We start from the raw sequence: 14,255 nt of genomic DNA, 5'->3' as shown, positions 1-14,255 counted from the left end.
GTTATCGAATTCCGGTATTACATTGGTGAAAACGTCGTCATCTGTTCTCCATGATGGAACAAATACCTCTTCAATATTCTCCTTCGTTAAGGGTAAATATTTCCACCGGAAACCAGGGTCGTTTCCAGTACTGGTCACATAATCATTCATAACGTCGTTGTCACATGAACTGAGCAATGCCTCCGCAGAGGAACAGACTGACTGTTTTGCGCTGACAAAGATGTCAATATAACTCTTCTTCATGTCAATGTTGATAAAGAGGTCAGAAGAGGCCACAAGTTTGTATGTGGATGGTGAGGTCGTGACAATATCAACCTCCGACGCGAGGTTAAGGCCATTACCGATGGTGGCGTCTTCGTTATTAAGAGTGACCGTGCCTGCTCCGCCATGGTCATCTGCTCTGATCACCAGAGTGTTTCCATTAATCCTAATACCCAAGGCGCTTGTCATTGACACTGGGGCCAAGTTTGATCCAGAACTCTGAAAGCAAATGACAAATCGGATATTACTTGAAGCTTATTTTGCTATAAGTGAACAAAATATATGAACAAGTACATTGGCAAGTAGAGCATATGTCAATATTCTTCCAAATATACATTTAAATCAAATTTGAAAATTGCAATACCATATGTCTATTTGAATTATTCTAGTATATGACTGCATAGATTGACAATATGTGTTTGTTCATACCCTGACAACATGGACGTCCATCTGGTGTGAGGAAGCTGTTGTCACTCTTGTCAGAAGGAACTGGCCGACCTTGTTGCTTTCATACTTGGACCCATCGTAAGTCTGGAAGCTGCCAAACCCGTATGCCATTCCCGTGTACCACTCAGACGTCGAATCTGCACAAAAAGAAACATCACAATGTATAAAGTTCACAACAAGCGTTCTATCTAACATTCTCCCCCTGCATTTACACGGCGTCGAAAAGACGTTTGATTTCCATCGCGACTTCGGCAAGTAATAATCACACATCTAACCGACGTCCATTTCTGGTATAAAGCCGACAATAGGTACCGACAAGACGTCTATTCTATGTATAAAGCAGACGTTCGAATACTGACAAAATTCCGACGTCCAACTGACATCCATTCTTTATGCAATGCCGAATTTAGAAGAGGGCTTTTGAGTAATGACGTAAAGTTTTGCATTTTAGGACTGATAGATGTTTCAGAATTGATGTCTGAATTTAGTTTCACATAAACGAACAGAAATATTCCTAACCATAATAGATTGAAAAGTGTGGAGAGACATTTTTTTAAATATGCACAAGTCACACATTTTTTTATCATTTATCAATACTTCAATTCCAAGTCACGTTTCAAAGCATATTGTGCTTAATAACTTTATAAATTATGTGACTGTGATATATACGTATTGTATCATCGAATGGATCTCTACAGTAAATCGCTAACCTTAAAGGGGCTAGACACCAGAGAGTCCAAAAAAATCGGCAAATTCAGTATTTCCTCAAAACAAGTCTAGCATAGTCAGTGCAAGCTAGTAAAAGGCCAATGATACGTCACTTTAATGGTTGAAATAATAAAGGCAACATTCATGTTGCTGTCTCATCTGTGTGTTTGTTTAAAAAATAGCGCATAATGGTTTCCCAGTTAAAATCATATCTGTTTATGTGTACAGAGAATATACCGAAGGTATTTTAACTTACAAGGATTTACGTGGTAGACAACCATGTTAATTTTCGAATTGGAAAAATACACAGACGCTGCGAAAGATGCATGTGTTGTAAGCGATGTGGTAATGAAGTAAGATTCAATGCGTTGTCAACAACGATATTAATTTTATGTAGGTTGTTTCTCTTGCCATCATCTGGTGTCTAGTCCTTTTCAGGAACGCATACAGTGTGTATAATGCAAACTCTTGATACAGTTATGTATATAATATGTTATTGTGTAATAAATAATTCATAACACATGTACGTATGTGTTCGTGCATACGTACTGTACGTTGAATCATGACGGTCGTCCTTACAAATGCTTATTACATATTTTAGTTAAAGACGAATATTAATTTGCTATATTTTGGAAAAAAAATAAACGCATCACTTTTGGTTATTGTTTTGTTGATTTCAAACATTCAAATAGTAAATTAAACAGTAAAAGTAATTAAACATAGTGAGATTTATCATATTGTCAAATGCTGGACTGGCATGGTGAAAACAATACCAGGACAACTTCATCAGCGTAAGATTGGTAGGGAAAATTGAATAATGGTCGCATTTCGGTCAGAACTGGTCATTAGCTGAAGCCGGATATGTGTCAGTGACGCCGATGTCTTAAAATGTACATACACAAATGTAAACCCGACGATCTACCCTGTACCTACTAGGCAAAGCTATTGTTTATTTAAGTCCAGTTAAACGGAAGATGAAGTCTCGGTTGCTGTTTAATGTAGTGATTATATAATGCAACACTATAATTATACAACATGTTTCCCTTTATCGTTGTTCAAAATGATCTTACCTTGTCTGTTGGTGGAAACCAGGGAGCAATCGTCTCCAAACCAGCCGCTGATACACGTCTCGCAGTTGACAGTCTGGTTGGCGCCCTGATTACAAGTGCAGACTCCTGTCCCTTTGTCGCATGTGCCCTTTCCGAAACACGGGTCGTCCCCGCCTCCTGGGCACTCATTCTCGCAGGCCGGACCCCAATAACCATGGTTACAGCTGCATGTGCCTTGGACCACCGGAAGTTCCGTCTGGTAAAAGAGATAGGCCTTACATAACATAATGTTAAAGGTACTTAAATAAGCTAAAATGTTTCCATACAATGATTTTGTAATAATTGCTTTGTAAGAATTTGATTGTGTGTACCAGGGTGGGTTCGCTGCTGCAAATGTTTGAGGTATCAACAACGGCGATAACAGGGACGTCAGTGACTGAGAGGGTGTACACCTTCCAGCTATAGTCTGTGATGTTCGTCATGTTTATTGGACTGTAAAGTGAAGAAAACATCAACTTGAATATCTGAATTACTTTTGTTTATGTAGATATACGTAAACATTAGAAACTACTAATCAATATGTTTTAGCGTATTTAAGAAAACTAAGTGCATTTGTCTGCATACTTAGTATATGTTACATAAATAAATTACCGCATTACCTTCAGATAAATAGTTGAACAACCTACCCAATAGACACAGCGTACTCTACAGTCTGTGGAATAAACTTGGTTGGTGGGACAAAGGTCGTGTCTATTGATGCGCCACTGTAGAAGGCGTTTTCTCCCATGGAGGAGATGTACACGTTGTTTGGGTTGTCGCTCTCGTAGCCGAACCAGGCGGTGTAGAGGCCGGCTCCAAGGTCCTGGAGACATTGGAAGACGGGGGTAACGGCGGCGCTGATCACAGTGCCATCATCGTCATCCACAAAATAGCCCTGGTAGTCTATACAGCTGATGTCACAGTCGGGGCCAACCCAGTCTGCGATAAATTAAAAAATATACATTTTAGCTTCACATGTAGTTTAACTAACTCTAACCTTGCAATAAAGGGCAGGTATGGGTAAAAATGCGTTTTGTATTACATGCGCCTTGAAAAAATGCAAATTTTAATAGAATGACTAATGTAAACTCATAGTAACGTACGGGCGGCACATTCGGTACAGTGTGGGAGGTTCCATCCCTGGAGACAGACCACACAGCCATCCTGCGGGTTGATCCAGTGGCCGTTCACGTCATCATCATGGCACTCACACACATCACCGCCTGCATGGGAAATAAAGGTGAATACGAAATAGAACTGCATGCATTTACACTTGTTGCTTATAGGTTCAAATTGAGAAACTTTCTTTATATAACGCCTGCGTTGAGCTTTTGGTTTTTTGCTCCTTCGTGCTCATATATTAACCAAAATTGTAAAATGTATATGTATATACAAATGTATTGCAGCTATTGAATTTCGGTATCTATTATAATAAACCGACCATAGACAGTGGCATATCCATTCACACAGAGCGTGTCACATGTGGTGTTGTAGCCGATGTAGAAGTCCTGACAGCGCTCACACTGGGTGCCCACAAAGTTGGCCGTACACTGATCACACGCCAGGCCTGTGAAACCATGGTAACACACGCACGCGGGTGCGGACGCGCCTTCTTGAAGAAGGCAGTCACCTATGAATGGAAATACAGTTTGATTAACAATTTTGTAACATACAAAATCATGAACAATGAGCTTTCAATTTGAGATTTTTTTATGTTTTTTTATACAAAGAGTTAAAATTTGTACCAATATATTTTAGTGCCAAAATGCAAAAGGCTAAAAGTACTTAGGACTGTGTTTAATCTGTTCATTTAACAAGCAGTCTTAGGAGTTTGAGCTAGATAATGTTTACATAGTATATTGACGGGCTAGGCAACTGCTAATATGTATCAACTTACCGTTGAAATTACATGGCGTGCCGGCGGCAGACCCTGGACAGACGTATTCCGAACAGTCGGCTCCATCAAACCCGCCGTTACACAGACAGACTGACGCACCATTCTCACGTGTACATGTGCCCTGTAGGTCGCTTGTACAGTCGGGCTCACCTGAATAAGGGAACATGTTCTAGATGAATTAAGCATTTTCACTTTATTTTGTCAATGCCAATAGGATCAATCTAGCAACAAAATTTACCAAACCATATCATACTAATTTAGTGATTTAAACGATTTTTGTTAATTGGACATATTTAGTAACGCCCCAACTCCGTTCCAAGTTAATAGGGGTTAAAAGTTGCCTGTTATAATGTTTACCTGGACAGTCCAGTTGTTCACAGAATTCTCCCTTGTAGCCTCCAGAACAGTTGCATCCCTGAACATGAAAGCGAAAATGTACATTAGTTCAATAATAAAAGTTTACAGAAAAACACAGTAAGGTTGACAAGCTCGATGACAAGGGAAAACAAGGGTATAAACAGTGAGAGAGCAGACATTAAACTTAAACAATAAAGATATAATAATATTTTACCAACATGCGCATACTGCCTTTAACATTTAACCATTTCTATTACAACACTGTCTACGGCAATGATTCAACTTGAAATGAACTGATTTCAAATACAGGTAGCGAAGATACCTTGGTTCCGTTGACGTCAGCAATGCACGAGCCCACGTTGCTGCACTGGACGTCGCATGAGAAACCGGTGAAGCATGCGTCACACGTGCATTCTGTGGAGAATGGCACGAGCTCGGTGCCGTTTATACAGTCATACTGACACGAGTCTCCCATGGACAACATACAGTTCACACACTTTGGTGGCCAGTAGGTGTCACCGTCACATTCACCTGTTGAAAGAGTGTAAGTTTGCATTAGTAATACCCTAATTAAATTGTCGTGACAAAGGGCCCATATTCATAAAAGTATTGACCCTAAGTTCGATACTCAGTCTCAAAAAGCAAAAAAATAATTTTGTTGCTCAAATTATAGGAGCAAACATGATTGAAATTGCTGTATCGGTCACAGTTGCCTGGTATGGGTAACAAATAATCTGTTCGACAATCAGGCAAACATCGTTTGTTAATTGTATAACATAGACAATTTGAAACCTTTGATAATTCAGTTTTCGCAGTTTAAGTCTGCAACTCCAGACTCCAGACGTGAGTGAGTGAATACGGAACTCTTTCTAATCGAAGTATGCCTTTTAGAATCTGTATGTTATGGCAATTTTGATTTTTTTAGCTTTATTACTATTTAAAAGCTAAAAGAGTTGTTTTGTAATTGAAAAAGGTCATTAACTTATGTATTTACGTACTTTACTTGCCCGATTTTTTCATATTATTGTCCGAAATTATGAGAGAATTGGCTTCTTATATATAGACAAAACATTTAAGATAACGATCAGTGCCCTCTTTTATCGGGATAAAAGAGTTTAGTTAGTTACCAAGTATAAAATTTCAATATTTTTGAGAATGTTAAGCCACATGTTTTCAATACGCTGCAGAGTTTTAATCTACACTTCACAAAACGAGTGAATGCAGATGAACATGCAGTTTTAACACAGAGCAGAACAATCCCAAGCCTGTCTCTCTTGTTGTGATGTTGTTGTTGTTGTTTGTTGTCAGGTAACCGGGGCACGCCCAGACCGGTCAAGTAGGAGACACGCTGACACATTTCGTTCACCTTAATTACACAAACCATGGCTTCTGCGGCTCTACCTCTATCCTACACCATTCCATATTACAACATTACCCCACCCACCTTTGTTGCTGCAGTCATCAGGGTCCCCGGGGCAGTCCCAGGTGCTACAGTCCTCGCCGGTCCAGTAGGAGTCACACTGACACACTTGGTCCACTTGGTTACACAGCCCGTGGCCTGAGCAGCTCTCTCCCACACCGGGACAGCCACGCTCCTCGCAGTACTCGCCTTAATACACGGAATATGTTAGTACTGCTGTCAGAAGTTAACTCAGTTTATGCCAAATACACATTCTTAATAAAAGAAAGAGTTCAGTGTGTTTTTATTTTAGTGTCACCCCTCTTAGTTAAGTGCCAGCCCGTTGGGCTTATGAGACACCTACATTCATAAACATCTTTACCCCGATTTTTATCACATATGCCAGGCGCCTGGCAGGAAGGCAATCGGTATTTAATATTTGATTGATATCTTTGTATAATTCTTGACTTGAGAAAAATGAATTAATATTCAAATCCGTTTTTGAGCAACTGTCCTAACTAGCAATATAGCTGAGTCAGCAGAAACTAGCAAAACATACAGTGATATGCAATCCTCTATACTAACCCCAGAAGCTAGCACTGCAGGCACATGTGCCATTGTTGCATGTTCCCTGTCCCGTGCACACCTCGTCACAAGCACCGCCTGTGAAGCACGGGTCACAGACACACTCGTGGTCGGCAGTTGCCGTGCCATTGATACACCGGTATTCGCACTCGTTGCCGATGTAACCTTGGTAACATGCGCACACAGGAATCGCACCGCTCGTGTCACACATGCCCTGCCCAGAGCAATCGGGGTTTCCAGGACAGTCAGGTACGTTACAGAATGTCGTGTTGATTGTCCAGCCCTAAAATGAGAAATAGTTAAAACAGTCTCTAGTCACACATTCTATAACAAATAAAAATAATAGGAGTTTTGAAAAACCATTTCAAAGGAAGTATTTAAAATCCGCTGGAAACAGTGTAAAGAAGATCAATTCCCTAATGGAAGATCAATTCTCTCTCTCTTTCTCTCTCTCTCTGTTTAGTTGAAAACAATTTGAAGACATGAACCAATAATTGTACAAACTACTAAATACGTACAATATCACACTGGCATGAACCCTGGATACAGAGACCGTGCCCGCTGCAGGGCTCGCCCTCCCCAGGACAGTCCTCGGTCTCACACAGGTCGCCCCAAAAGCCTTGCACGTTAAGTCCAGTGCCGTCGTGACATATGCACGAATCCGAGTCCGTGTCACACGTGCCAACGCTGCTACAAACGGCCTGACAATTGTCTTCCGGGCTGCTACAGTTGCTCTGGCACACGCAGATGCCTGGAAGGAACATGGTCATAACAAAGGCATACACTTACAACAAAGTTGCAGTTGATTGCTAATGTAGTAGGGATTGAAAATCGGACCAAAGTCATAATCGCTCATCGAAAATAATCGGACGAGCCATTTCGATCAATCATCGATTATATATAATCGAAACGGAACAAGTGAATATATAACAAAGATATCCAAAACTATATTGGTTTGTACATACATGACATTGTCTTTAAATGAATAACATATTACAATCAGTTATGTTTTATATGCTGTTTTGTTATACATTCCAGGTTACAATTGATAATTTAGTAAAATGTTTTTAGGAGATAACTTAATTTTGAAATAATTGAGAATAAATTGCCGTATAACCCCGTATAAGTCCGTACCGTTTTCCGTTTTAAAGAAAATCAGTACATACACGACACGGTTACTTCCCTTTGCCGTACATTAGCGATAATCGATTATGGAATAATGAAATCGATTATCGCCGACCTCGGACACAAATAATCGACTTTTGACAATACTCGATCATCGTTTTATCGCTATAATGTAGTCGTTGTAAACAAAGGAATAATCGGTGATCACGTTTACTTATAACAACAAATTAGTCATATTTAATCTGTTATGTAAGCTAGGGGATTTCTTCTAAGTTATGTTGAATTTATGGAACATCAATCCTAATTATGCATGTCACATGTTAAAGCAAGAGTTGTTTGAATGGTTTGTATACATATACAGTGTAGCCCGTACCGCTGTCCATGGGCTCCTGTATACCGTAGCAGGGTGTGCTACAGTCGGCTCCCATCCAGCCCTGGTCACAGTGGGTACAGAATGGGACGTCCGTGGTGTCATTACATGTGCCCTGACCCGTACAGTTATTGAGGCACTCTGCCGTCCAGCACCCCTCGCCAACCCAGTAGGTGTCGCATGTACATGTTCCTGCGATCAATCAGGCGATTTAGATTTATTTCACATTAAAAGGAGAAAACATGTTTTGTAATTAAGACGTACTGCATACAGTTTTTGAAATAGTCAACAACTATAAACCAAATGCACGAGAATATGTTGTACTAGTTGCATAGTTCAGATAAATGCTTTGTACTCAATGCCCAACCATATTATAATATTCGTGTAAAAATAATAAACATTATTTCTACTAAAGTAAGTATGTCTTTATGACAAGTCCATGTAGTTATAACAGGTAAGGTACACAGTAAATGCCAGAAGGAGTAGCTCTATTTCATCCACCCAGTTTGCCATGCACTGCATCAACTGCCTACCTATCGCTTCTGCAGATCCTGTAATACAGTTGCCATGTCCGGAACAGTCGACGCCATCAAGCCCAGGGCAGCCAGCCTTCTCGCAGTTATCTCCCCTCCATCCTGCCGTCCCGCAGTCACACTGACCATCCGCGTCACATGATCCGCGGCCAGAACATTCAATGTCGCACTGAGCGCCTGTATAACAGCCGTCACACTCACAATACCAAGTAGATAAGTCCGTCTCGTCCGGCTTAATTACGTTGCCGTGGTCACAAAGAGAGCTGCAGTCGATACCGAAATATTTATTCGTGCAATTACACCTTGGTGTTTCTGGTGGGTCCAGCTCCAAACAGACTCCATGGCTACTACAGTCGTTCTCACACTGCACAATGTGACAGCCGATGCCGACCCAGCCTGTGCTGCATGAACAGTTTCCAGTCCCGGGGTTGCACTGACCGTGGTTGGTGCAGGAGACATCGTACCCGGGACATTCGCTCGTCTGACAGAACTCGCCACGGTAGCCATTAAAACCGCAGTCACATGATCCGTTGACGCACGATCCCTCGTTGTTACAGAGAGAATCACACTCAGCGCCACTGTAGCACTCGTCACAGATACACTCAAATGTAGCATTGTTCTCATGTCCGTGCACGCACCTGTTATAACAAAGGTTACGAATCCATTTCAAAGCACTATCTTTTTTAAATTATTTCAATTACATATATGTTTTATCATATTGTAGTAAGTTGACATACCCCCACCCCCCATAGTTTGCCATTCAGTTTAAATGTGTGCATTTTATTCATGAACCCTGTTGAAGATCATGTAATTAGATTGATATGTTTTGGTTAATTATAAAAAACAATTGTTGTTGTTAAATCCAGCTTTCTGTCCTCATCTTGTATTGATGAAACAAGACAGTTGGCAGTATGACGTTGAAAGTGCCATCTTACCTGTACTGGCATTTATCTCCTATGTACGGATGATCGCAGTCGTAGCACCGCGGCTGGTCATCGCCGTCCCTCATCTCGCACGTGGCGTTGACGCCATTACAATCGCAGTCTGGAATGTGACAAGCATTGCCCTTCCAGCCCTGTTCACACGTGCATGCACCGCTAGCCGCGTTACACGTGCCGTGGTTCATGCAGTTGTCTGGCCAGCCCGGGCATCCGTCGACCGTGCACTGATCTCCCTTATAACCTAGGTCGAAGTCACACTGACACGTGCCATTGTTCTGCTCGTCACAGATGCCATATCCGTTACAGATGCCGTCACAAGAGAGGCCAGTGTAGCAGGTGCGCGAGCAGACACAAACGCCGTCGCCACTGTTTGTTCCGTTGACACAGGGCACAGAGCAGTCCGGCCCAATCCAGTCCTCATTACATATACACACACCGGATTCTACCTCAATGTCATAGACGCACTCCCCGCGATCTAAAAGTAAAAGGTATTTTCATGCATAAACTGAGTCAGATGTCGATCCATGCCAGCTTTTAGGATATTCATTTTGAAAGTGAGCGTCGTAATGTTTATAGCAAAAAAGAAATAGTAAGACCTATGAAGACTGAAAAAACTTATTAGAAAGCCCGAGACTAATATAAATTTCAATAAAAAAATGCGAAAAAACAACATGTGTTTTTATTTTCACGCGTCCTTACCGAAGCAGTCGTTGGGGCATTCGGGCACGCTGCAGTTGTCCGATTTCCATCCAGGGTAGCAGTGACACACCATGTTGATACAGTCGCCATTACCGTTACATTTTCCGTCGTCCCCCGGGCAACCCTCGGTCTCACAAAGGCTCCCCACCCAAGCGTTGTCTGTAAGCATTGATTGTACTGGTTTAGAGGTGATATGAATAGGAATTTAGTTAAAGTGGATTTAAGATCTGACATCATGTATTGGTCGTCAGTATGCCTACTGTTTTTAGTTGTTGCATAAAGAACAAAAGCGATCAGAACTCAACAAGGTCAAATAGCCAAGCTGGAAAATGCTCAATGGAAGTGGCAACAAAACTCATGGATAATAAAATTAAAGAAAATAAACGCACAAAAATAATATTTTAACTCTTTCTTATTTTCCTGACGTTATTTATAAACTTAGAGGCTAAATCTCGTAAACTCACGCGGTTGCCGGAAACACTCGCATGTAGAGTTGCTGCCACATACGCCGTTCTCGGAGCACTCGAGGTGGCATCGGTCGCCGTTGAAGCACGGGTCACACTGACACTCCCCACCCAGGTTATTGTTGAGAACCACGGTGCCGTTCTCACACTGTTTGTCACAGTCAAGACCAAACCAGCCCTGTGTTGAGGATATGATTGGATTTAGTTTGTAGGTTGTTGAAATAGCTGGGCCTGATTTCACAACAAACTAAAGTCTGGCCAATCTTAGCAATACTGTTTTATATTGTTTTAAAATCAGATTGGATATTCTTTAAAAATACTGTCAAATCAAATCACTAGTTAAGGATTTCAGGAAGAAAGCTTATTTCTCCTCCCCACTATATTAACTCTTCATTAAACTCACGCATGAAAATGGACGTCATTTGTTCATTGTAAAACTACCCTTAGCCCCTGAGTATTTTCCTTAATTGTGTTATGCTATTCTTATCAATTCTGACGATAATTTCTTATGCATATTATTTAAAGAGACTCGGTCATGCTTTTGGACTAAACTTAGTTTTCCCTGAAAAGCATACGAAAACATCTATTTTGTCATAACTAAGTCTTTGATATCGAAATCTCAGAAAAAAACACACAATTCAAGTTAAATTTTTTTATATTGGGTGAAAAGTCGGCCAAATCAAAAAGAAATTAGAAATCCGACGCTTTAAACAAAAATTTATATTAAGCCAAGCATGCAAAAACGTGTCGCTGATACCCGTTACTAACGCTTTATATAGAAAATCATGGTCTGAAAAGACGATATTTGAGCAAATATCTATATTTGCTGAAGGGTTCCACCTGTCAGTATCTTAGCTTTAACACTCCTAATGATATGCCACACTTTATTTCGTAATAAAAAGTGCATTTTACAAGCCATGAGCGATTCCGTTTAACAATAAAACGGTAAAAATATGAAATGATATAAATGTGATCATACATCGGCAGTGTTGCAGACACACTCGGGTATGCCGGAAGAGCCGTCACACAGGCCCCGTCCCTCATCCACATAGCATGCGCCATCTCCACAGTCTGGTGTTGCACAGTCATCTCCAGTCCACCCTGTAAACATACAGTGGTTAGAATGTCGACATTACGTCACATTACAAGTAAACTTCTAAGCTTAATGTCATGTAATATGTCATAGATGACTAAAGTTTTTTTACTCTTTTTCCACTTAATTTTGGTGACAGAAAACTATATATCCAGAGGTTGCACCCAACCATTCATGAGTTACCCCTCCTCCGTGGGCCCGTTCAATAAATATCTTTGGATTTTAGTCGTAAATTGAAATGATCTTAGTACTATAGTTTCCTTATATTGCTACATATTTATGTAAATTGAATTTAGCCAACATTGAAAATGAGAACTAAAGTTGTGACGTTTTAACATATCTTAGACAATTAAAGATGCACTCTTACTCCAAAATTAGATTTACCACAATTAAGTCATTCTTTTAAAATACCAAAAAGGGTGAATACATGTCGAAAGCATTGGATGTTAAGAAGGATTCCGAGTTTAATTTTGAATATACAATATCCATTAATATCAATTAACGAAATAACTTAAAGCGCATGTACCCGTATTTCTCTTCAACGGTTTAAGCAATAGCTGATTTTTAACAAAAAAAAACACGAACATCATGTTATACATATTTGTGTGTTTTACAGTGCATTGCACACATCATACCTAGACCAGTTTAGGTGACACTTTTTCAATCACATACTAAATAGCACAGTCAAGTACTTCATTATATTAAACGTTTAGTTCATTCAATTGATTACAAGATTTTAACAACAAACAGGGTGCTAGGGTACATGCACCATACTGCATTTGTTAGCGAACACGTGGTAAACAAGTCCTAAAATGGGGTTGCGAACGTCACCAATGACGTCAATACTTTGCTTGGGGTAAACATATTTGTGTTAATATCTCGGAGGCTAGATGTGTCTTGTTTTCATTTCTTACCAGGTGTACATGTGCACTCCTGCAGAGCGGTGTTACAGACGCCGTGTTGGGTACAGTCGGTCCCGTTTCCAGGACAACCAGGAACCTCACACTTGGTTCCCCGCCAGCCCACCTTACACTCGCAGGTACCATTCACACACTTTCCATGGCCATCACACTCAAGGTTGCAGCCTCTTCCGGTGAAACAGCCGTCACAGAAACAGTTTCCACTGTTCATAGGACTCTGTTCGCCGTGATCTGCATCACAAATGTCCTCACATCCAGGGCCCATCCAGCCGGGGTTGCAGTCAACACATTTCGGTGTCGTATAAGAATCATCGCAAGTGCCCTGTCCATTACAGTCGGGACTTCCAGGACAGTCAGCCATGTCACAGGCGTTGAGCAGTGGGTCGACCTTTCCTTCGCTGTCAGTCACACCGGTCCAACCGTTGTAGCACGTGCACTCGTGCAGCTCGGTGTTACAGTCCCCGTGTCCCGTGCAGTCCTCGTTAACACCCGGGCAGCCAGGAATGTCACACACCTCCCCGCGCCAGCCAACGTCACAATTGCACGAGTTGTTCACTATGGATCCATGGTGAGAACACTCGACGTCACAGTTGATGCCAACCCAGCCTGGGTCACACACACAGTCGTCGGAACCCACAGGACTCACTAGGCCGTTCACACATTCCTCCTCACAGCCATCGCCGAACCAGCCCTGCTGGCAGCTTAATAACAGAAAAATAATTATCCCATATGTGATTCACTTATAATGGAAACATACATATTTTCTTTGAAGGAAATAATTATTAATTATTAATGTCATCATAGGTATAAATGAATTGCTAAAATAGTGAAAACAATTGGTACATAAAAGCATATTAGGAGCCGCAGTAGCCAATACTTGAAACATCCCTCAACACTAATGGCAAGCCACTTACAAGCATTCAGGCGGGTCCAATGTGTCTACACATGTTCCCCTGTCGTTACAGTCAGGGTCGCCAGGACAGTCGGCGTCCTCACAACCGATGTTCTGCCAGCCCTTGTTACACGTGCACGTTGCGGAGGAGCTGTCACAGCCACCTGTAGAGGACATGAGAGCCCATAGTAAGTTGTGTATAAGTGATATAATATAATAAATAGATACAGAAATTAAAGCTTGGAATGAATTTGTTTGCATATAAAAAATGGTAAGAGAATTTCATCTTGGCGTTTTTGTTTTTTCCTGTGTATACTCATGGTATAATGAAAGAAATGGCCGTTTTTTCCATACACTCCTGTATATGTTGTTTACTTAAATGATAATTATCACTCTATGAATCCATGACGTCCTTCCTAAGATATCATAACGTCAATGCTTCAAACAATGACATATCAAAATTAGTTTCCAGAAAA

At 41.0% G+C, this 14,255-nt stretch overlaps 1 protein-coding gene across 1 annotated transcript in view; it reads right to left on the bottom strand.

Annotated features, from left to right (window-relative positions):
• The window catches only part of LOC128215890 (uncharacterized), a 199,565-nt gene that overhangs the window by 97,242 nt on the left and 88,068 nt on the right, over window positions 1–14,255 (bottom strand). Inside the window, 21 exon segments of the mRNA XM_052922496.1 lie at window positions 3–480; window positions 691–845; window positions 2,487–2,721; window positions 2,837–2,957; window positions 3,152–3,443; window positions 3,608–3,727; window positions 3,946–4,134; window positions 4,402–4,551; window positions 4,759–4,816; window positions 5,081–5,289; window positions 6,203–6,367; window positions 6,743–7,025; window positions 7,261–7,493; window positions 8,241–8,429; window positions 8,771–9,408; window positions 9,706–10,186; window positions 10,411–10,569; window positions 10,875–11,052; window positions 11,854–11,975; window positions 12,882–13,588; window positions 13,802–13,943. Coding sequence (XP_052778456.1) covers window positions 3–480; window positions 691–845; window positions 2,487–2,721; window positions 2,837–2,957; window positions 3,152–3,443; window positions 3,608–3,727; window positions 3,946–4,134; window positions 4,402–4,551; window positions 4,759–4,816; window positions 5,081–5,289; window positions 6,203–6,367; window positions 6,743–7,025; window positions 7,261–7,493; window positions 8,241–8,429; window positions 8,771–9,408; window positions 9,706–10,186; window positions 10,411–10,569; window positions 10,875–11,052; window positions 11,854–11,975; window positions 12,882–13,588; window positions 13,802–13,943 — 5,304 coding nt within the window.

Source organism: Mya arenaria, chromosome 14 (genome assembly GCF_026914265.1).
Source record: "Mya arenaria isolate MELC-2E11 chromosome 14, ASM2691426v1".
Lineage (NCBI taxonomy): Eukaryota > Metazoa > Mollusca > Bivalvia > Myida > Myidae > Mya > Mya arenaria.
This window is presented reverse-complemented; position numbering and strand designations above follow the sequence as displayed.